Source organism: Nyctibius grandis, chromosome 17 (genome assembly GCF_013368605.1).
Source record: "Nyctibius grandis isolate bNycGra1 chromosome 17, bNycGra1.pri, whole genome shotgun sequence".
In the NCBI taxonomy this organism is placed as follows: domain Eukaryota; kingdom Metazoa; phylum Chordata; class Aves; order Nyctibiiformes; family Nyctibiidae; genus Nyctibius; species Nyctibius grandis.
The window spans coordinates 1,410,237-1,434,576 of record NC_090674.1 but is presented as its reverse complement, the minus strand read 5'-3'; the positions used below and the strand labels follow the sequence as shown (position 1 = coordinate 1,434,576).

Genomic DNA, 24,340 nt, shown 5'->3' with positions numbered 1-24,340 from the left:
GCTGCCATTTTTCCATCTTTTGTCCTGATGCAAATGTTCGCGAGGCGGTACCGACGTTGGCTTCACAGGCAGGTTTTTTTTTGGAGCACACATTACTGAGTCACAGGGTCAGCGGAGGGGCTTGAAGCTTTCCAAACTTCGGGACGTGACATTAATCTATTTTCCACAAACCATGTTATACGTTCTCCATGTCTGATACGTTGCAGGATTTGGAAAGAGTTTTAAAAATAATAATAAGAATCACACAGAATCCCAGAATCAACCAGGTTGGAAGAGCCCTCTGGGATCATCGAGTCCAACCATTGCCCTGACACCACCATGGCAACTAGACCAGGGCACTAAGTGCCATGGCCAGGCTTTTCTTAAACCCCTCCAGAGATGGTGACTCCACCACCTCCCTGGGCAGCCCCTTCCAATGGCTAATGACCCTTGCTGAGAAGAAATGCTTCCTAATGTCCAACCTGAACCTCCCCTGGCGAAGCTTGAGTCTGTGTCCTCTTGTCCTAGCGCTGGTTGCCCGGGAGAAGATAATAATACTCCTAATATTGCACTGAACCTGTGTGAGCTGAGTCAACGTGGACAGCTCTAGATTTCATGCACAATTATACCCCATTACAAGTTCTGCACCAGCCTGGCCCGCAGCCAGGTTCCTGCACGCTCTGCCATCAGCTTGACCTAAATTCTCCACCGATATCTTTGCCTTCTGCAGCCCGGCTGATATATACGCACCAGGGGCACCTACAGGAATCATAGCTCACTGCTTGCCCCCAAATAACGTCACTTTTCAAGGTATTATAGCAGCAATTCCTATATTCCTCCCTATATTCATAGAGGAACTTTGAAGCTTGAAAAGCCAGAAGCTGCTTTAAAAGCAGCCGCTGCCAAATGCTTGTCTCAAAGAAAAAACCAAGGATATTAAATGCAACGCAATCCCAAATTCAGCCTTGCTAACGACCTCAACGCAAAAATAACAGGGACTGCAGATACTCGCAGGGAGAAACACCAGAGGCCCAGCACACGTGCTCCGTTCCCAATCCCTGACCCAGCGCACGGGCCAAGCGCCGCCCACAGTTATAAATAACTGCAAAGCCATCGCTGAATATCACAGAATTACAATGATAGACATGATTATAGCAAATTTCAACTGATTCAAGGGGAAAGGCACAAGGGAGATTTTGATCCACGGGATGAATACGGTGGAGGGGTCTTAAGGGAAGCAATAATACTGGTTTTAATGAACGCTTGCTTAACAAAGCCGTGCAACCCTATCGATGATTAATTTTTAATTTGGAACAATAAATCTCAACATTAGGTACAAAGTAAAAAACTATTTTGATACCTTGGCACGTATTTCTGGAGAGATGTGCCCCCCAAGTGACCAGCTCGGTTTAAATAAAGAATTTTAATGGTGTCTAAACTTCCTTCACCTTTAACTCGCCCTGGCCCGTGACTGACACCACCGCAGCTCTACCCCACCCCGAGGCCACAGTCGAACGCTAACGGTGTTATTTCAGGGCTCGCTCTCTGCCATGCTTACATAAATGTGCTCTTTAGCAATTTTTGGACTGGAACAAATGTTTGAATCTTTCTGGGATGGAACGGAGATAAACACAGGAAAGCTCATCAGTGTTAAATCCTAGTTCAAGCACCGATTTATATTTAAACCAGCATGGTCAGACCTGTGTAACTGACTAAATAAAGACCACTTACTTCCAGTTTACTTACAGTTGCCTACAAAGGGATTAAGTTAAAGACAGAGGGAGAAGACCCGCTTGTCCTGGAAATACAAGTTTTCATACCCAGGGTTGAAATACTGTGATGTAAAGTGCTGGATTTTATGGTTCAGCATCAACTTGCTCGAATGGGCAGATGCATTTTGGTGCCAGCAGCGCGGTCATCAGTTGTTCAAGTCCCAGGGCCAACACACACCTTGGCGTGCTCAGAGGATGTCCCTGGCAGCGAGTGGGACTTGGGCATGTTGGCAGAGCGGGGAGACGGACAGGGACCACGAAAAGTGCACAAAGATCTAGGCAAAGCCATAGAGCCACAGACTGGTTTGGGTTGGAAGTGACCTTCAAGACCATCTAGTTCCAACCCCCTGCCACGGGCAGGGACACCTTCCACTAGACCAGGTTGCTCCAAGCCCCATCCAACCTGGCCTTGAACACTGCCAGGGAGGGGGCAACCACAGCTTCCCTGGGCAACCTGGGCCAGGCTCTCACCACCCTCACAGCAAAGAATTTCTTCCTAATATCTCATCTCAATCTCCCCTGTTTCAGTTTAAAACCGTTCCCCCTCATCCTGTCACTCCATGCCCTTGTAAAAAGTCCCTCCCCAGCTTTCCTGTAGCCACTTCAGGTGCTGGAAGGTGCTAGAAGGTCTCTCCATAGTCCCCCTTCAAGTGGGAGGTGGGACCAGACGATCTCCAACAGGTCCCTTTTCAACCATTTCTAGACACTGCAGCAGTCTAGACACGTATCTGTGGAACAGTTCTCACTGAGGGAAAACCCTAAAGCCTACGCTGTGGCTGTAAGAGAGCAACATCTTCTGTAAATTTTAGACTCTCATACAAATTAGCCTCAAGGATATTTCCCTTCACTTCCAAGCAGTGACCGTGCTGCTATTTGGATCTGTGACTTCGGAAGCATCAGAGGCAGTTTCTGCTCCTCTTTTTTCTAGAGCTGTGTTCTCTGGGACTTTAGCAAATACTCTGGAAAAAAAAAATCTCAGCAGGCTCAAAGTTTACACGATACGTTCACGAGTGAAAGACAGCACTTCTCAACTTTCATGTTACACGGCTCTAGGTAGAAACCTGAAACGCTGCAACAGGGTGAATAAATGGGAAGCCAACAGCGGCGTCAACTCCGTCTCCCAGCACCAAACCCGTTAACGTGATGGCAGCATACGCATTATTAACCACAGCTTTTTAATGGCTATAAAATTTCAGAGTGGGAAGAGACTTGGCTGCTCCATCTTCCCTCCCGGGTCACCTTTTCTTTAAACACTTTAAAAAAAAATCTCATTTCAAATGTATATTCTTAGATAGAAGAAGGAAATGTAATCACTTTAAGAAACTTTTTCCATCTGTGCCATTTTTACTAAAGTCAGCAAAAGTTGTTACAAGACACTTTGCATGCTAATATTTTTTTTTCTAATTAAAATCGTCCGTGTCCTGTAGGACAGGATACACAGGCAGCTCTGGAGGAGACATATGATGCTCTGGTGACGTGCCATCGCTATGGCTGTGTCCAAAAGATACAAAGCCACTCTGGCTAAGAACATTTTACTGACAACAAAATTCTGAAGGATGGCACGTGGGCAAGAGGAGGTTCACGCCTCTAGGTGCTCTGAAACAACGTTTAGGACATACAAGCTTGAATACAATTATTTTTAAGCAGTTTCACGTTGGCAAATTTCAATTAGTTCCCTTAGCAACATGTTGTTAAAAGCGTTCCACTGGAGGAAAAGTCGTCCCCTCCTTTTTCTGCTCACTGCTTGTCTCCATGCCAAAAATATTCAAACTAAAATAAGAAAAAAAAAAGAAAAAAAAATAATCAGAGAGGAAATATCCATCAACAAACCTTGCTTCGGGTTGCTAGTCGCAGCGACGGGGGTGCTGGCAGCGAGATGGGTGTTCTCCACAGTCCCATAAACCACAGGGCTGTGCTCAGGGACCTGGCTGGACAGCTGCTGGGGTTGGAAGGACAAAAAAGGGTGATGATGAGCATGTGAATGTAAAAATCAGCAACACGGAAGACGAGCAAGGAAGTGGGGGGAAGAAAATAGGGTGGAAGAGAAAGGAAAAACAAAAGGCAAGGAAAAATGAAGAGAACAGATACACACATCGATTGAATAAATTGAAAAAGTACACGGGAAAGGGAGGGAGGAAAAGGCAGCAGGAAAAGGGGAAAAAGAGATGATTACTGTTAACAACAGCACGAAAGAGGCAGCCCTGCACAGTTATTAACACACCGCGTTCCCCGAATGCTTCTTCCCAGAGCGGCACAAATGGTCCTCTGCGAAAAGTCAGATAAACCCCAAAAGACTCCTGGACCTCTCCCTAATTTGAGTTTGCTTTCTGGACTCGACTCCTTTCTCAACTGATCAGTTATTTCAAACACCTTAGATATTTTAATATATATTTATTTCTTTTCCTACGTATTTATTTATATATAGATGATGTGTGTGAATAGTGCATTCACGTATCTCTATGCGCACGCGTAGAACACTCGTTATCGCAGCAGGAAAATAATCCAGACTGGTTATACCTGTGGGGTTGTATGAAAAAAAACCATCCAATGCCTTCTACAAACAGACTTAGGGATGGTACCTGCTGGGTAATACGAGAATCAAACCAATTGTGGATCGATCTAAAGGAGAGCAGGAGGAGCTGGTTCCCAACCAACGCGGAGTAAACCTGAGCTTTTCGATATTAAAAAACAGAATTGCAAGACCAGCGAAGACACAAGACTGAAAAAGCCACTGCCTGTTGCAGAGACCACGTATTTTAATTATGTCCCCACCGTTAATGGCACAAACGCTTCACTTGTGTTCATGAAGGGTCGAGAAAGACAAAAAAAATCCCCTGTATTTTGTCTCATAATTTAAGGAAGAACTTGTGTAAGACTAAATAACTGCACCAAACTCACTCAAACTTACAGGTAAAGCACTTGTGTACGTTAAGAGTGAACGTAGATGGGGCAAATCAAGTATTCACATTTGTAAAATCCCCTTAAACACGCATCAGGGACCGTGCGAAGGAGGAAAATGGGGCTAAATTTAAATTTAATAACCTAAAGTGTCTGTTCTCATCCAGCTATACAGCCACGCTGACTTCTCAGAAGATCTGTAGGAAAATGGATTTTTAAACAATCAAAATAAAGCAGAGTGCCCCAGGCATGGGTGTCTAATACCTTCTTGCAGACAGGCTATCAGAAATCCATGCACAAAGCTTATTTCCCTAAACAAAGAAACTGTCTGGCAACCTGCTCCTCTTCCTGGGACTTTTTTTTCTCCTATTTCCAGCTTTTTCTGCTATTGCATTTGAACGGTGCAGAATAAAGAGTGAATTCTCTTCAATACACTATTTTTCACCATTTCGGGCAACAGAAAGGTAAAGGAGGACTGTGAAAAAAGCACATCTGGAAAAATAAAAATAGAAATCTAAGTAAGCGGGGTGAAGCGTTGAAATTTTATTTGGGATTGCTGCTCTTCCAGGAATGATCCCGAGGAGATCGGCTGGACTAGCGATGAAGAATTGCATCCCTACCTCCAGCCAAAGCTGAAGGAAGCCAAAGAAAACACAGTTTTACAAACGAGCAGGTTTCAAGAACGTTTTTCCCTCCACCCTCAGCGGATCATTAGTTTCATTTTACGAAAAAAAATTTATGGCTGAAAGCAGGGCGGGGGAAAAGGGGAATGTGATGAGAATCGCGTGACCCAAAGGAGACCAGCGGACCAGAAGCCTGTAAACCTAGAAACTTCTTGGGTCAGTAAAGAGGTTTTCTTAAGAAATGTGGAAAACCCTCATTTATTTTGTGGGAATGATAATGGAAAGCAATATAAATGGTACTTAAGGACCGAGCCTTCCAAGCTCTCAGCTTCAAAATGGAGCATTTAGGGACTTCCTAGGAAAAAAAAAAACCACTCAGAGTTGCTTCTCATCATTTATGATGCTAAAAGAGTTGCTCTGGGTCATTCTATCTGAGCAAACACAAACTGGGACAAACTCATCGATAACTTGGAAGAGTTTTGCCAGGAAAATTAGAGCATTTCTTACTCATTAAAAGGTGATCTTCTGTGCCGAGCAAACAAGGTATATTCTGATATAGTACACGGTCTGATTGATTGATTGATGGTCTGATTCAATACGTGGTCCTGGGGTTGATTTATCTTCCCAGCAAAAAATGAAGCGTGGATAATAGTGTCCATGTATAAACAATATTTCCACTTACTGCCAGCTTCTCTTAAAGTTTCTTTAAAGCATTTTAGCAATTAAGCAACCACTGCGGAGGTGCTGGGAAAACTCCACTTTTTTGGTCAGTGATGCTGACTACAAAGCAGGAGATACGAAAAGCCCAGAAAGGGTTAAAACCAGGAGTCTTGGCAGCTTGGGTCGTGTTTTGGAGAAGCCCAATGATTTTTTGACGTTATGCACTTCATCTACTCGGAGAAGAGGGTGCTTTGGGCTTGTGTTATCAAAGTTTTGGGGTTTTTTTGGTCAGGTGAAATCTCATTAACCCCGTTCCACTTGCAGGGTTTGATTCAAAGGGGGGTGGAACAGGACAACAGCAATGATGCTCTCCTGGCACCTATTCCAGGAGCATCACCTAAATTGTGAGCATTTCGAGAGGCAGGTATTCTCATATGGAGCTCACACTGACTGTTCACAGCTTTTATCAGCTGGGGAAAGGGAATACAAAAAAGCTGTAGCACATTTCAAGCAAAATGATGGCTGAATATTTAAAGTTTACTGCTTTAAACTGTTCAAAATTATAACATCCGCCACTACTGGAATTCAGCCACTAGGCACAGTTATTAAGGCAGGATCTAATTTAATCCAAGATACTACACTTGCTCTGAAGAAATGAATTAAGAGATGCTGTTGGGACAATAACTTTGAATTTCCTGGCTTAAGTGGGCTTAAATTTTCAGTTATGCTACACTAATGAACTTTTCCTGGTGAGCACTATTTCACAGCTCTTCTGTGATTAGCAAAAGTGGTTCCAAGTACCTAATCAAAACGAAGCCTGGATATTAAACAATGAAGTATTTGCATACCTTACTTAGGGTAGATGATTGGACATCACTGCTGTGCTCTGCATAGAAATTACAGCTGATAAAAAAATCATGCTTATTAACCTCCTCTTGAAAAACATTTATTTCATCCTGTTTGACTTAATTGTAGCATCTTAAAATAGATTTCAGAATGCAAAAAGATCCGGTGAAGTGCCTGGATTAGCTGCACCACACATCAACACAACCTCAAACCCTGGCTGTTTTCAACTCTTCCCCACTTCTAATGGGGAAAGTCATTTAGCGTGAAGTAATGGCAAGAAGATCTCACCACCACTCCAATGTTTTACATCACTCGTATCTTCTCTTATGGAAAATGCTCAGAAAGAAGTTTAATTGATTCTATACGTAACCACCTCTCAGCTCTCCCCGTCCAGCTGTAGTTGCTCTCCAGCAGAAAAACAGCTTTTTCCAGTCGAGCACTGCAGACCTTGTTGCAAAAACACATCGCTCGAGCGTGGTGCCTTGCTGCTGCTTGCCCACGATGGAGACCCGGAGGAGAAAGCAGGTGGCCAAAGCAAACAGTGATGCCTTCATGTGACAAAAGGATTTGATTGAATCAGGGGAACGGCCAAAAGCTGTAACTATCCCAGTGATGGAGGGGAGATCTGCAGGCCAGGCTCTTACTTCATCCCAGTGATCCCAGTTACACTTTTACTGGCTCAGCTGTAACCTCAAGCTCCCGCTCCAGCGTAATGGGTGTCTCGAGGCAAGCTTGTGCTTTGTGCTGACAGGACAGTCAGCAGAAAAACTACCCAGATGTGGAGGGGAAATGAAGATTTTAGCTCCGAAAAGGCTGTTTCACCTAAAAGCTAGAAAAAACTGGTGACATTAAACAGGGAAGAACTTGGAAGAAGAAACTGGACCCCAGCTTCAGCCAGGCTCTGATCTAAACCCACCCATCACCCAGAGAACCTTCATCTAATCAGGCCCCCAAGCAGAGGACAACAACCTCCAATAAAACACAGACAACTTGCAAGGCTTGTAGAGTTTCTTCTCCAATTGTTCAAAACCTTTTGAGTTGAGCAGCCTGTGGCTTAGCCCCATCTCTCCCAAAAAAGAGGGAGAACTAAGATGATGCGTGAAGCAAACAGCAGCTACACCAAGCCAGCAGCTGGGATGAGGACAGCAGCTGCCACACGCCTCCTCTCCATCTCTGATGGTGCGGGGAGATCGAGGAGGCATTGCCTCTTCCTGCTGCACGTGGGGAAGAGTTGGTCAGAGGTGAGAAATCATTTTCTAATTAGATAACGCAGCTCCTTCCAGCCCCAGTGGTTCATGTCATGGTGGACTTATGTTCATATCAGGACTGCTGGTCTGCAAGTCTGAGAGCGCTCTTTTGGCCCTGGGTCAAAAAGGACTAGAACAGGCCTGGACTTCCAACCAGTTTAATTGCCAGACATTACACGTGGACTTCTCAGGTGAAGCAGGATACAGAGACTTAGAAAGGGTCAAACTCAAAGGTGTGTGACAAGAAGAGATTTATGAGCTATGAAAAATGTCAGTTTGGGATATTTATGCTTTTTCCTACATCAGAAAAATGCACTTTTAAGGTTGAACACACAGAGACCAAGTCTGTGATAGATTTATCACAGTTCTGTGATAAAATTCCTGAGCTACAGTCATCCTGGTTACTCTAAAACAACACTACTAAGGCAGAAAGACATTAGTATGGACAGTGATGTAACTGAAGATACATCATCAATCACATGCATGATATGGCCTGGCCTCAGGTACACAAGACTAACAGAAACACCACATTTCTCATGAAGATATTGGCTCTTCCTTTAACACTGAAAGTCTTTACAAGCTCTAAAATCTACTGCTGATACAAAAGTAGGGATGGGAAACTTGTAGCAGTGCTGCAGCTCCACATTTTACAAGGTAAAAATGACCAGACTTGGAGAGGAAAAAAATAATCCTTGAAGAACATTGACAATTTAGGACCATCCAGGTGTCTGAGGCGATCAGTGGTGTGGATGTAAGATACAGGAATTGGCTCTGACAAACAGCAAAGCAAAGCAGACGTCACTGGGAGAAGGCTACGCAGCCACTTTCTTACCTGAGGTGGAGTAGGTGTGGAAGTGGGTCTCACGATGGGAGGCGTTGGGTTCCTGCTGCCCCCTCCAGACATTATTTCTTCTGTTATATCTTTGCCCCCCTGGTTTGGATCCCGGATTCGGATCTACGGTATTGAACAAAGAAATAATTCAAAACAAGTGTTCCCGTTACACACTGTCCTCAGGGCTTATGGAGAGGAGAGCATGGACAGGACGTAATTCCGTCACACTCAGTAGGAGATGCTCTGGGTTGAGCTGATGCTCTGCAGGAAGGCTGGATTGTGGTTTGTTTCGATAACTTGAAACACATGGTACATCACCCCTCAATCTCAAAACCTAATTTAATCAAAACCATCATCAACCACACCAGTTAGGTCTAAATACGCGCACCCCAGTAATTCAGAATACAGTCTCTACTTCTGGAAAATACGTTTACTGCAACTTAGAACATTTACAAGACAGTTTAGCTACAGAACTCAGCTTGCCAGTTAGTGGAAAGTGCGAGAATTAAAAAAAAGGTCATGTTTTACTCTGATATGAAATTCAGTGACCTTGCAACCCAGTGGGTAAAGGAGGAAAGCAAATCAGCTCCTTTTGTTTTTCCCTTCCACATTGAGAAGAATCATACCAATAAAACAGGAGGAAACCAACAAAAAATACTGAGCGGAGGAATGGGAAACGGCAAGAAGAACAAACTAAGTCCTACGAAACTCATCAGCATTTAGGAAACAAGTATGGTTTTTGAGTCTCTTCACAGCCCAAAAATGGGAAGAAAAAAAATTGTCCAAAATAAGCCACTGGAGAACACTCATTTGAATCCTCAGCTGACACTTGAGCCGATCTGTGTCACTGAATATGGGGAACACTCAAGCTGAACGGGTTAATTCGAAATAAGAGTTTTTAGACTTCAATGTAAGAATCGAAGACTTCCATAACTCTGAAGACAGTGCTACCTTTTATCCATCCACCTTCCCAAAAGCTCCTGGTTGCACTCACCCACAGAAGTCCCCGCTGTGCTGAGCACAACACACAACCATAAGCAAACTCAGAGCCATCACCCTTCCGAGGGCAGGGGTGTCACGGGAAACCGCCGTGGTTTTTTCCATCAGCAGCGTACAAAGTCGTTAGGTGCAGAAGGGTTTTGTGATTTATCAGCTTCAGTATCGTGTGATGTCTCCTTGACTCTTTGGGTTGTGAAGACAAATGAATACACACACGGTACTCAGGATGTTGACAAGATGTGGTCTTCTCTTATTTTTCACAGAGTAAAAAGAAGACACTAGTGTTTTTCTGCTAAAACATTTAATTAACCACAGCAACAAGGACTTAAGAGTTGGCACTAATTCCTACCCTCTCCTCCTCCTGACAAGTAGCCAGTGGCACTAAAATCAAGCTTTCCCTGCCTGGAAGTTCATAGTATACTCAACTAATGGCGCATGTGGGTGTGTGTACGTATATACGTTTAATTTTCCTTTAATTTCTCTCATTTCTTCAGTTGCAACACCAATTAGCAAACTGAAACAGCACATCCAGAGAAAAGCATCTCAGGCATTTAAAAAAACCTTTTGCTTTTCTGCTTCAAAGAACTTCGCTTCGCTGGCGTGAAACTGTCTTAACCACAGCTGAGTGTTTCTGGACATCTTTGCATTTCAAATGGCATTAATGGTCTGGCCATGTCACGTTTTGGATGCTGAAAAGAGACTCCTCGGGACTGAAGAGGACGGTGAAGAGGTGGCAAAAGAGGAGTTGCATCACCCTTTGCTGACAGTAGCCAGAAAAAAGGCCTTTCTTGCAAGCCCAGCTAACACGTTGTTCAGCTCTTCTGGTTTCCCAACTCAAGCGTCATCTCAGATCATCTTCAAAAATCAGAAGATACAAATATTCTGCATTTTGAGACGTGTACAAGCCCCATGTTTTTTTCCCCAGGCAACAGTTCTTTTAATGTTTTCAAACCACTCTAACACACATAGTGATGTAACTTCCTTTTCAATCATTTAGAATCAACTATTCCTTCACAGGTTCAAGTCCACCCTTAACTTTTCCTGTGTAAATGTTACATTCACCTGGTGTGACTTCACTATTCCCTACCATCATCCACCTGCAAACGACTTTAAATTCCATTAATCTGTGTCTCTCAAATTCTGACCAGTGAATTAGGAAGACAGCAAATGTGGTCTCCAAACCTCTACCTACTTTGATGATGTCATGTGTTCAGGTTCTTTCAAACCTGCAAGTAAGTCCACAACTTCCTGGTTTTCTACCTTTTCCAAGGCATAATACTGAACAATGTCTTTGTGGTCCATCTGAACCAATTCCCAACAGTCTCTCAACCTGATCGAGTTTGTTCGTTCCCACCTGGCTCTTTGGTAAAACCCGAAGCAGCAGGGCAGGCAGCTGAGGATGCCAGGCTTGGGGATCGTTCATTATGCTCGTTATGAAACCAGGAAAAATGTTTTCCCTCTTGACTGGCTGAGATGTCACAAACTCAGAGCACAAAGTCCCCATAGAAAATTGAAAATAAGACTAACATTACAGCACTGTGCAATGTTTAATTACACTTAGGCGTGAAAGGCCAGACTTAGCCTCTCTGTGAAGATAAAGCTCAGTTTTAAGCTTAAGATCATTAATAATTTCCTTCAACCTTAGAACTAGGACAATCTCAGAAGGGATGTGTCAGTTCACGGTGATCACTTACTGTTTTTTTCTCTCTTTTAGCTGGTGGAGGCTGCTGCTGCTGTGTAGGCACTATGATGGGTGCTGACTGATACACTGGCTGACTTGGGTAGAAAGGTGTTCCTAGGAAAGGACAAGGAGACAGAAACAAGAGGGAAAAATTCAGTTCATCTGTTCATGGAACAAAACCAAACGCAAGAGGTCAAACTGGCCACCTACTCCTCCCTGCCTTCAAAAACCAGAACTTCTAACATCCAGATGGTCGCTGGTCTGTATTTTGCTCTTCCCCACTTCCACTAAAACAGAAGCTGCTACTCCATCAAGACAAGCGATTAAGTTACTACTTAATTTTTTTTCCTCCACAAACACAAAAAAAAGGATCACGTCCACCCATTTGTGAGAGGCTGTTGAAATCACCAAGGCACGAAACAAAAAGTGGCCCATCCTTGGACTCCTTTGACTAATAAACAGGTGGGTTTGTTGTTGGGTGGGGGGTTTTTTGCCTTTAGAGAAATTCAGTCAAACCATTACAAAGGATTTGCAAGGTCAACTGCAACCTAGTTTGAAGCATAGCCAGAAAATTTAATTACAAGCAATGTTCTTCTCATACTGCAACACACACAAAAAAAAAAAGCACGACCATGGTTATTATTGCAAAATTACACCGCGTTGCTGATTACATCCATATTATCCAATATAGTTTCATTATGTTTTTCTTTATGGAATAAGACTGGCTCAAAATGACCGAGTGCTTTAAAAACGTGCCAGACATAAATAAAGGTGGCACAGTAGAGCTGTGGATCAGATAGCAGGTGAACTTATAAGATGGTGCTGGTTTTTTTTTTTCCTTCGAAGCGTGGATGCTAGATAGACTGCCTGCTTGCACTTGCATCTGGAGCAGCCTAATTTATTCTTCAACTGAAGATGCTCAGAGGGCTGGAGCCCCTCTGCTCTGGAGACAGGCTGAGAGAGTTGGGGCTGTTCAGCCTGGAGAAGAGAAGGCTCCAGGGAGACCTTCTAGCACCTTCTAGCACCTGAAGGGGCTACAGGAAAGCTGGAGAGGGACTTTTTACAAGGACATGGAGTGACAGGATGAGGGGGAATGGTTTTAAATTGAAAGAGGGGAGATTGAGATGAGATATGAGGAAGAAATTCTTTGCTGTGAGGGTGGTGAGACCTTGGCCCAGGTTGCCCAGAGCAGCTGTGGCTGCCCCCCTCCCTGGCAGTGTTCAAGGCCAGGTTGGATGGGGCTTGGAGCAACCTGGTGTGGTGGAAGGTGTCCCTGCCCGTGGCAGGGGGTTGGAACTGGATGGGCTTTAAGGTCCCTCCAACCCAAACCAGTCTGTGATTCTATGAACTAACCTTTAAACGGGAATGAAAATCTGTATTGCGTGTGTGTAACCAAACCAGGAGGTTATTACTATCTCAAGCAAATGGTGAAATCCAGGAAAGCAAACAAAACCAGCCCAGCACAATCTGATCTGCAACTTCAAAGGACACATTCCTCGAACTGAGCAGTGGAAAGCAAAAGCTTGGAGCAGACTCTATGTCTGCACGCTCAGAACAAAAGGTTCTCCTCTGCTGAAACAGCAGGCAGGTAGCTGAAAGCAGAGAGCATTGCACAGCACCGCCATCAAGCTGCTAAAAGCCCAATAAACTTTTCATTTTGAACTTCATGGCAGGTGACTTCAGATCTGGCCTCGGGGCACAAAAGTCTCCGTCAGCGTTCTCACGGCTCAGGAGGCAAGAACCCTCCTGCCTCTCTCCTTTAAACCAGTGATGAAGCCTCAAACTCCTCTGATTAATGCTTTGGCCAAGGCAGTCAGGTGTAAAACATGAGTTTGGAGAACGTGAGAGACCAGGAGCAAGGCTGGGAGCCCTGCAATGTGTTAATTATCTTGATTTCTAGTTTCCTAGAAACCAGATTTAATCAGATAGCCTGTGACCCCTGCCAGAGCGCGAGCTACTCAAGGAAGGGCTCTCCCTCTGTGAAAAATACTTTAAAAAAGGCAAATCCTGAAAAGCAAGAGTAACTTCTGGTAAGAAATATAGCTTCTGTGGCACCAAGCCAAGCATGATGCTCTTTGCTCTGCACCCTGCCTCTCGACCCTTTCCAGTTCAGCAGCACCCAAGTTTTAGTCTCCCTCCTTTCCATCCATCACTTCAAGGTCTTTCCCAATGTAGCACGGAAACTCGCTGATATAAGAGAATGATAAATTGCAAAACTGAGTTAAAAAAAATGCCGTGTCCATCTTCACTAGTTTTGTCTTCTGCAGTATTTTCCCTTCTCACCTTCTTTACAGTCTGCCAAACCGCGATGATTTTCATGTCTAGCAGCCACGCCGGCTACGAAATCCTGAGGTTTAAGGGAAAGGCCGCTGCACACATCATTATCCATGCCTGTATTGTAAATTTACTTGTCTCCCAATGCCACGAGCAGCACCCACAGAATCACAGAATCAACCAGGTTGGAAGAGCCCTCTGGGCTCATCGAGTCCAACCGTTGCCCTGACACCACCATGGCAACTAGACCAGGGCACTAAGTGCCATGTCCAGGCTTTTCTTAAACCCCTCCAGAGATGGTGACTCCACCACCTCCCTGGGCAGCCCCTTCCAATGGCTAATGACCCTTGCTGAGAAGAAATGCTTCCTAATGTCCAACCTGACCCTCCCCCTGAACCCAGCTACAGCCTGAACATTTTCAGTCCTTATATAAAGTGTGAGAGAGCAACAGGAGGGAAAGGGGGACGAGCACAGGCAAATCCGCAATCCCTCTTCCTTGGCTAAACCTTCCCTGCCTGGAAAAGGCTCCACGTGATGGAGGGCTCCAGCTTCGCCCACTGATGCTCTGCAGCAGCCTAAAAACGAGCTGGGACTGAAAGAGTACGAGCCTCTGTGCAAGAAACCAAGCGCCTTCAGGAGCTGAAAGGAAGCAGAAGGGAACCTTTTCCAAATTACAGAAGTGAAGACAGATAAATGGCATTAAGTGAGCAGAAAGTAGGAAAGCAGACCTGTAACAGCAGAAAAAACGAGGAATACTGGGTAATTTCCTCATTTAGCAGATCAGATTTAAAGAGCCATTGCAATATTTCTTCTCTTATTTTTTCGAGGAGAAGCAAACAGGAACTAGCTGCCTTGTAATTGCTCTCTCTCCTTTTATTCAGAAATTGCTTAATCATGTTTGAAGGCTTCCTGGCAACCTTACAAAGTAGTTCCATCAGCTCTATATACACCAAATAAATAAAATAAAAATAAAAGAAAGAAGGAGGGGGAAAAAAAAAAAGAGTCCAGACCTTTTAAAACAATAAGTAGGGAAGCAACTGGGGCTTTTCTCCCCTTTAAAAGGAATCTGTATTTGTGAAGAGCAAACATGTAATTCTGCCAAGGGTCCAGGGCTGTCACTGTTCAGCCTCGAAGGTAATCACCTCTAACGCTCCAAAATACCAACAGCTGAAGCCCCATGGGAAGTTGATAGTATCTCTGCCCCCAAGAGGTGACAGAATGCGCGTGGGCAGGTAGCAATCAGACTGAAGAAAACACCTCAAATTTGGTATCGAGAGGTGAAAATCCTTTAAAAAAAAGCCTACAAGAGGGTCATCACTAGAATCATCCTGGTAGATTTTGCAAGTGTTCCCATAAATGAGCGAGGAAAAGTAAATAAAAAAAAAAAGTAGTGATATACATGACTGCAAGATACCTGATTCTGCATCTCATTCAAGTACAGCTTGCAGGAGCTGATTTCTTTTAAATATTAAAATACAGATCCCACAGAAAAGCTTAGAGGGGACTGGGATGTAAGTAGGATATATGTTGTACATGGCAACACACTGGAAATGATTAAGAAAGGACTGAATTACTATTATGTAAAAGATGATTGCTAAGAGAAGAGGTGTCACGGGACAGTGAAGGACACGGGGTCAGCAAACTGCGAGGCAGTTGTGAGGTCCTGGAGGAGTCCAGGACCGATGAGGTGCAGACAGGAGGGGTGCCCAGCACTGGACATGCAGCCTCTGGATTTTTACATGCAGTTTTGAAGCTCAATACCTGGAGGAGTCAATCAGATACACTGAATATCGTGTGCCAAACAACCACAGCACACACAAGGATGTCGGGCAATCTCCCAACCCTTTCACTTGAGCAAAGGCAAGACCAGGAGCTGCCCATTAAAAGGGCAAATTTCAGCCTGTGCGTGGGTTTCACAAGCTCTTTGACTGGACTAACTTGATCTTTGCAGCATGAGACCAGTGAATCAAACCACACGGCTTGTTCTTTTCCCTCACTGAACGCCAAACAAGGAACGCAGGGATAAGAAATGTTCACTGCTGTACTGCTGTGAACGTATTCAGGGCATAGCTCAATAGAAACCAGGGCTGCCAGATGTATTCACAATACCTTAATAAATAATAATGATCGAGCAAGGAATAACAAATAGCCACTATTCTTGTTCACATGTGATTATGGGTAGCTCTGTGAGTTGCAGCCTTTCCTTAAACACTCACACAAACAATACTCTGTTATTGTGAGTTTTTCAGGAGTGAATAATAAGGGCTGTGACACAACCAAATGGAGCAGCTATTTGAAGTTCAAACAAATGCTAATCCATTTCACTGTTATAAATCTTCAGCTTGACAACAGAAAAAACACACCCAGAAAATATTTTGTAAGAAATCTCCAAGCAGAACTTACCGTAGGCATTGGGGAATTCTCCAGGACCTGGTCCTGGATAAAAGGGTCCCGGTCCTGGTGGCTGAACAGGATACTGCTGCGGGGGCCCGACATACGGAGGGCCACTGTGACGATACTAGGAGGGGGGGAAAAAAAAAATAACCATCATTTTACAAGGAGTTGGGCAACTTCATGCTGTTGCATAGAGAACCTGTAATGGAGCCCCCCCAAATCAATAAGGATCTGATTATCGAAACGATTAATTCCAGATTCAGAAATGTTACTGTCAACAAAAGAGAGGAAATCTTGTCATGTAAAGACAAGATAGGGAGGACATGAGAGCTGAAGTAGCAAACAGTCGCTCCCCTGATTTCAGTAATGTTGTGTTTTTAAGAGGCCCAAGGTTTTAGAGCAATTGTAGATCTATTAAGTCAATTTAGATACATTTATAGCACTAAACATTTCCCAAGAGCTTAGTTTCACACAGTTTTTGAGGTCTCCCTAGAAATTACCCCTAGAAAGGTAATTTATTCTCACTGCCTCCACACACAGAAGAACAAATACTTCATACAGAAAAAGGACAGAGGCGAAATATGCAACTACCAGCTTTATTTCCCCTCCCTCCCAGCTTTGAGAAAATCCAGATGGGAGCAAACGTTGCTTTGCAGCCCCTTGGGTGCGTGGCCGATGTGGTTTTACCTGTGGTATACAGTACTGGGGGCCCTGAGGCATCGGGTAGGGCATTGGCAGATGATTAACCATCATGATGTGTTGGTTGGTTTGATACACCGCAGTGGGCGTCTGCGCACCAGGACGGATGGAGGGGCTGCTGTTCTGGATGGTAGCTCTCGGAGGCTGTATCTGAGGCCTCTGGAAAAACTAGGGGAGGAAAGGGAGAGAGAAGGGAGAGAGGAGAGAAAACAAACAAACAAAAATGATCAGACTTTCTGGGAAAATAACTGAAATTGAAAAACAGGATTATAATTATAATACCACTTTCAAAGGGTTGCCACGCGTTCAGAAAACTGCAGGACAATTTCTGTGTGTAAATAGCAAGAACACGCTGTAGCCTCCTGTATCACAAGGCAGAAAAAGGTAAGAAACTTTCAACTCCAACAACTATTCATTTGGATCTACTGAATTATACAGCTCGACTTTCAGAGTGAACATTAGAAAAATTATTTTTGTCCAATATATTTTTTATAAGGTGGGTTGACTGCCAAAAAAGGCACCTTAATAAATATGCCACCTATATAAATATAGGTGCCATATATGTATATATGCCACCTATATAAATATAATAAATATGATAAATATAGGGAAATAAAAGATCAAGGCAACTGCTCCAGTATACCTCCAGAGCAGCTAAAAAGCCAGGTTTTTACAAAGCCCAGATGCTCCTCACGCCCATCCTTCACACAAATTGAGCCGGGCGACTCGTCTCGCCCTGCGTTTTCGGAAAGGTGGCAACCTCTTCCAGGGTGGCACCAAAACTCTTCTACCACGTTCGCATGAAGTGATGCCCCCCCGCAGATGGAGCAGGTCCAGGAAACCAAGCAACCCGCTGGTACACGCTCCGTTCTCAACCCTTACGCGCCGGGAAAGGCATCGGCATCCACGGGATGGAGCATTCGCGGCACTGGAAGACCTCGCTCTGGAGTCTTTGCAATCTCGAAACTCAAGTCGGTAAGATCAGACATTAACGCATTCACTAACGGAGTAATGATACAAGTGATAGAGACACTTATGCCATGCAGAACCAGGAGTTAAAATTACCTGTATGGGTCTGAATCCTCCCTTCAATAACGAAGCAAGAAAGCAGCAGGAAACAGAAAGAAAGCCAATGGAACAGCTTACAGATCAATAGGAAGGAATAGGGGATAACATGCACCCTAATTGCACACAATTCCGTTCATCTTTCTATCCTGTTTTGACTGATCTCTTACAGAAACAGCAAGAAAAAGACAACTGAACCGGTACCAAGGACTCTTCTACCAGAATCCCAAGGCAGGGGTCAGAAAATCATCTAGAAAAGTTTTATATGGAAGTATAAAAGCTTAAAAAAAAGAAACACCACCAAACCAAACCCCAAACCATTATTAACTGCAGGAAATATGATACTACAGAAAGACTTTCTGTTTACTCTGTTCCTAAAATATTAAATATTTTTCTTTTCTGGTCTCTTTCAGTGATACAGAGATAGTAGATAAGGCAGAAACCCTTGCTTAAATCATGGATTTGGTCTCCACTTCTGCACCAAGACTGGAAGGATAAGGAATGCCATGTATTTAATTGTTAAGCAAAAGAATAATAACAATAATTAGGTCATCACACATCACATCGAGGACTGCTGGCTGATGAAGTGCATTGATGTAAATAGTCTGTGAGTAACTATATCATGAGCAGTGAGAAGAAAAGAGAGTGGTAACCACTAATGAATGAAGGAATGAGCTGGGCTTATCCGCCTCGGCGTTCGGGAAGAATGGGGTAGGGCAGAAGGAAGCCGTGATGCCTCTATGCTTGCTGTGACAATGAGCTTAAAATGGTCATTTTGGTGCTGCTGAAGCCTTTATGACACCCAAGTTGTTCCTCGGAGCAAATGATTTCTCCAGGAAAGCCACAGATGACTCCCTGTCTCAGAAATCCAGATACCATCAAGATGAGCGCAGTGCTTTTATGTCCAACCCTGTCAATCTGGATGAAGAATTGTCACCGGCGCACTGTAAGTGTGACCTGACCCAGGAGAAGGCAACTGTTTGGCGAGAAAAGTTTGGCAGTGAGGGTGCAGAAAAAAAAACAACACAGAAGAGCAACACTTCACCATGCTCCCGCATTAATAAAAACTGTGTGGCTGTCTAGACGTGGGGGAACTACCCGAGTGTTGCATGAACCAAGGGCATATGCTGAATTTATGGGGAGAATAACTAGAGTCTGCAACTCTTCAGTATCCAAAGACACCAAAAAGTGCAAAAGTCTTTTCTTCACTGCAAATCACCGAATAGTGACAATTTCTAAGCCGTTAACAGGTTACAGTGGACATCTCCCCAGAGCGGGGTGTGGGGCAAAAAAAAAAAGTCAATAGCCACCACGATTCTGTATTGATGCAGAGTGAAAATGGGCTGGAGGGCGAGGTGAGATCTGCCTCTCTACTGACAGTAACTACACCCACCGGGCAGCACAGAAAAGCCTTCACTGCAAGAGATGAGTCCTCCACTGGTGTGAGTCACAGACGTGAACCCTGCTCCTCAAGCTTCTGCTGCACCTACAAAACCTGCTAAGACCATCACTGAAAACATCGAGGAAAAACTGACAGCAACAGAAACGCCTTAGTTACGGAAAGCTTTTCGTTTCTGTCACTGGCAACTGGGGCCTAAAAGATCACGAGATGTTATCTGTAGGGGTGACACGCTGATGAAGCTCCATTTCATGAAACACAAGCCAGTTCTCTTTCCTGCTGTAGGAGGATGGAAGGCATGCTCTGTGCACCCAAACGGGTGGGGTGTCGCACAGGCTTGCCCTTCCGTCACGCATTAACCACCACCATGGCAGTGCTAAGCTATTCGACAGCAGAAGGAGGACCTGTGACGAGGAAACTCTATGTTAAAAACCCCATCCTCTCAAATACACTTGACACTGCCCACACCATCGCAGAGGTAGCTCAAACCCGGAGATGAACTAAAAAGGAGGAAGATTTCATTACTCCAAGGATGATGGACACAGCGAGAAGAAAAGCAGAGCCGTTATTCCAAGTGACAAGACCATGAGAAGTTTTGGAAGTGCCAGAGATCTCTCTGGCAAAGTCTGAATTACTTTTAGCTACTCCAGTTCCTGTAAGTAAAACTAAAACACTAGAGGAAATCAGGTGTCATAAGAGCACTGTGCATCTGATCTGTACGTGGGTTTTACTGTTCAAAATAAATATCATCTCGCTGGCAAATTCCATCCCTCCTCTACCCTTGCTCCTGCCCCTCCACAGCTAAGCTAGCAAGATTCAAAATCATTCTTAGAAATGTTTCACTATTCTGACTTGATCTGCTAAAAAATTCATCTCGGAAGGTCAAACAGACGCCTGCACAGCCAATGTTTTCACATAACACTAATGATGTTCCATGGGAGAACACGAGGAGATTAAAATCTGTAATATTTTGTCTCTATTTCTTCTCATAAGTGCAGGATTTGGAGTGGAGCGCACTCAGGACCTACTCAGGACCAGACTGAAGGTAGCCTGGGCCACAACAAGGCTTCTGATAGAAACCCTGCGTTACACCAACCCTTCCTTGACTTCTTCCTTCAAAAATTAAGTCCTGCTATGTCTAACGACGGTCAAATTAGCGTGAAACATGCTACACAGTCGCTCAGCAACCAATGAGGACCTGAGGTGTGGTCCTCAAGTCATGGTCCCATCTCTTATCTGTCCGCTGCTGTTAGGGAGGGATTTCTTGGATCGTCTTGGAGTCAGGACTACTGGGCAATATGGTCTTTAACTTTTTCCTTCTGAGTGTCGCTCCCCCGAGACACTTACAGAAGAGCACGACTAAACCCCTCTCCGATGTTGCTTTTATTGGCTGCCTCAAGCTCAACTCTTTTTCGCCTGCTCATTGTATAAGCTCTCACCATCTCAGCAGCCTTTCATCTACCTGCTCAGGGAAGTCTTGCTGGAAAATAAAAAAAAAAAAAGCAGAATTGCACCCACGCTGCAGGCAGAGTTTCCCCAGTACGTCCCAATACACCAGTAATGACACCCTATCTCAACTGGAAATAACTTGGGGGGGGGGGGTTGTGTGGTTTATCTAACAATTGCACTGCACAGGTGGTTTCACCTGATGACTTCCCACTTGATAGAATAAAACCTTCTCCTTGGCACTGAAGTACAAGGGCTTGCACCTCGCAACGCTGGATTACGCCTTATTTCCATCATGCCGGTCCTCCTTGCACAGCATCCCTGTGCTAACCCTATTTTCTAGCTTTGTACTCATTAAGTTTGCTGCAGACACATACCTGATGATTGTGCCAGAGTAATTAACGCTAATATTAAGGAAATCCACTAGTAACCTCCTGCCTATGCCTCAGTACTACCCTGCCATTTACTTCTTAGTCCCTCCTTACACATACACGTCCTGATAACCTTTTATTAACCATCATCTCCTCCTGCATAATTTTCTCCCCACACGACCCCGTGTCAAAAGCCTGTTGAAGGCCGGACGGATAAGCTGCTGTCATCTAGAAAAAAATCAATGATCAAAGAGAGCACCAACCTCCTTCTGATAAACCACCACTACATTTTAATGGATTTTCTATTTACGCTGTATTTCTAAGCCATCACTTCCAGGGAAGCGTCTGTGGAACACTCCATCCCTACTCTAAAAGCTTCACTGAAAAATAAAATTGTTGTAAGAGGACTGAAGATCAATCCATGCTAAGCTTAGCCCATCTAACACACATGCATAGGCACCCATCTGTTTTTCTCTAGGTCCGATCAAGGCTGGCAGTGGCGATGGGTCCACCAAGCCCTGCAGAAGGTTGCTGAGAAAGGAAGCAAAAGGGAAGTTCAACGAGCCATCATCAACGCTACCAAATCAAATCACACACCCAAGCTCTCAGCTTCAATTAAGCTTCTCATACCCTGAGACAGCTCAGTTAGTAATTTTTAGTCTTTTTGGTCCAAGCCAGAAGGCTGGTGGGATAACCTGACCCTGACCTGGAAGAGCGAGGAGGAGGTGGCTGCCCAGGCAACGCAGCAGGAACCACGTCGGCTTGCAGATGAAAGCTGGCACATTGTATTTGATCTTTCAGACTTCAACACAGGCACTGGGGTTGGCTGAGGAGCTGCAGCCTTGAGACGTAAAGATCTGGTGCCAGAAGCAGGTGCTGCAGCAGGAAGTCCCCAGGTCCACATCTTGCTTCCCCCGTGGCCACCAGCAACCTGGTAGCAGCCCTTGGGGCACAACACAAGACTTGTTTTTCCCCCCTGCCTCAGACTTTCCCAGTTTTATTATTTACTAAAAGATAAAACAAGGGGAAAAAACCTTTTTTGTGTTAACCATGGGATTTAAAATCGGTAGCTCCTTTCCACACTTGTGGATAAAGACTGAGAAACGGGGCTTGGAGCAACCTGGTCTGGTGGAAGGTGTCCCTGCCCGTGGCAGGGGGGTTGGAACTGGATGGGCTTTAAGGTCCCTTCCAACCCAAACCAGTCTGTGATTCTATGAAACGATTATGGCAGCTGTTTCCGATCACTTTCTAACTCGAGATACTCCAAAAAGCTACAAAATAGGTTAGTCCTGAGTCAGCTCAGGGAGTAAATTCCCGACCTCTCCAAATCACAACAACAGCACACGGCCAAACCCAGCTTTCTGTTGTATAAGTTATACCCGAAAGAACTCGAGTAACCCCAAGCTAAAACTGGAACAAACTCCACCAGCAACCTCAAACCAAATTAGTCTGCCATAACCAGTAAAGTCATCTCAAATACAATTATAAGTCAGAAAGGGAACGATGACAGTTCAGTTTATACTTGTTCTTATTTCTGTTTTTAATTACACCGGCCTCTTCTGAGCATCCATTTTAAAATAACCCATACGGCCCTGAAGTCCCTTCTTAAATTAAAGGTTATTCAACATTTTGGACTTCAGATGAGAAGAAAACTGCTATTTTCAATGGTGCTTTATGAGGATCAGAGGCAACAAAAGCGACTCAAGAGCATCCCTTAGAAAGAGAAAAAAAAGGATGCTCCGTGCGCAAAGTGGGAACCGGAGCAGCCCACCCAAGCAGGGCAGGAGCTAAGTCTGCTCCAGCATTTCGAGACCAACACAAGCTGACAGTAGATTTTAAAATCCTGCCACAAAACACGCTGGAGGGCCCTTTTTCTTCCTCCTATGAGACTTTTAAGCGGTTTCTTAGGTGTTACCACAATCAAGGACTACTGCTACACGTTGAACTTCCAATCAGAACCACTGCAGCTATTTTCAGTTGACTTCAGCCACTATTTGCTCGGTATAGCATCCTAAACCTCATCTTAAATCTCATCCCAAATCTCATCCTAAACCTCATCCTAATATTTTCTCTCATACAGACTTTGATTACACTTTCTATACCATCAACTGGCTCAGAGCTACCAGGGCAGACATTCCCGTCAGGAAAGAAATTGCTTAGAAAGCTGCCAATCAACTTCAGGTGCTTAAATCATGCTAATTTGAGTACTTTAAAGATCTAATAATTACAGGAAATAACATTACAGAATAATCCATCGTTTGACTGAAAAAGACACAGAATCAATACGAGGCATATGTTAATAAAATCACAGTGGGGTTGACACAGGAATTGCTGCAAACATCTTGCTGCTGCTTTCTTAGAAGACCCCGTTATGTTGTTACAACAGATATTAACAGCACTAATGCTGATTTACTTATTTAGTACGTTTTAGGTTACAGAATCTCAAAGCCTGCTGCTCGTGCTACACAACTGAACCATCCCAGCGTGTTAAATCTTTACCACGTGAGAATAATAATTTACGTCGGTCTCAAGAATCCTCTAAGTTGGGGTTTGGGATGAATTTGCTTCAACAGCCATGACCCTTCTGCATGAATCGGTGCAAAAATCCCTCTCTCCATCCCCAATCCACACCACGGGCAGAGACTTTTGGATTAAAAGAAACAAACAGCTCATCTGTAGCCCAGGTTTCTCTGTGCCTGTCCTGCTCCAGCGCATGACAGATCTAACTGGGAATAAAGCCTGAAATGGTTTTCTAACGGTGACAGCTTCTCTCCGATAATTATAAGCAGACTTTAAATGTAACAGCGTCAAAGATCTAACTGCAACGCAGTTAAATATGGAGTGATAAAATGGGGAAAACACTTGGAAATTACAAGTTTTAACCTGCAGGCAGGGTCATAACTGGGTTCAAACCAAAGTTTTAAATCCAGATACGACAGATTGGTGGGAGAGTCACACCAGTAACGCCACCAAACGCTGAAATCGTTTCCTCCAAGGCTGCGCTACCTCGAGACTCGCGCTCCAAAATCTGCTCGCAGCGAGCTCAGTGATTTTTATGAGACTATTAAATGGCTCACACTGAATAGATAATTTGCCTTAGTAACGACCTAGGGAAGAACTAATGAGTTGCTGAACAGCGATGCATTTTCGGTATG

General features: G+C 44.3%; 1 protein-coding gene across 9 annotated transcripts in view; it reads right to left on the bottom strand.

Moving 5' to 3' along the window:
- The window catches only part of EIF4G3 (eukaryotic translation initiation factor 4 gamma 3), a 154,838-nt gene that overhangs the window by 50,721 nt on the left and 79,777 nt on the right, over positions 1-24,340 (bottom strand). For 5 of the 9 annotated variants that reach the window (XM_068414542.1, XM_068414547.1, XM_068414545.1 and 2 more), the window contains 5 exons: positions 16,893-17,072; positions 16,215-16,329; positions 11,551-11,651; positions 8,858-8,980; positions 3,582-3,690 (listed from right to left, as the gene is read on the bottom strand). In XM_068414542.1, coding sequence (XP_068270643.1) covers positions 3,582-3,690; positions 8,858-8,980; positions 11,551-11,651; positions 16,215-16,329; positions 16,893-17,072 — 628 coding nt within the window. The remainder of the gene's footprint in view (positions 1-3,581; positions 3,691-8,857; positions 8,981-11,550; positions 11,652-16,214; positions 16,330-16,892; positions 17,073-24,340) is intronic. The other 4 variants (XM_068414543.1, XM_068414546.1, XM_068414550.1 and 1 more) reach the window with 1 other exon arrangement.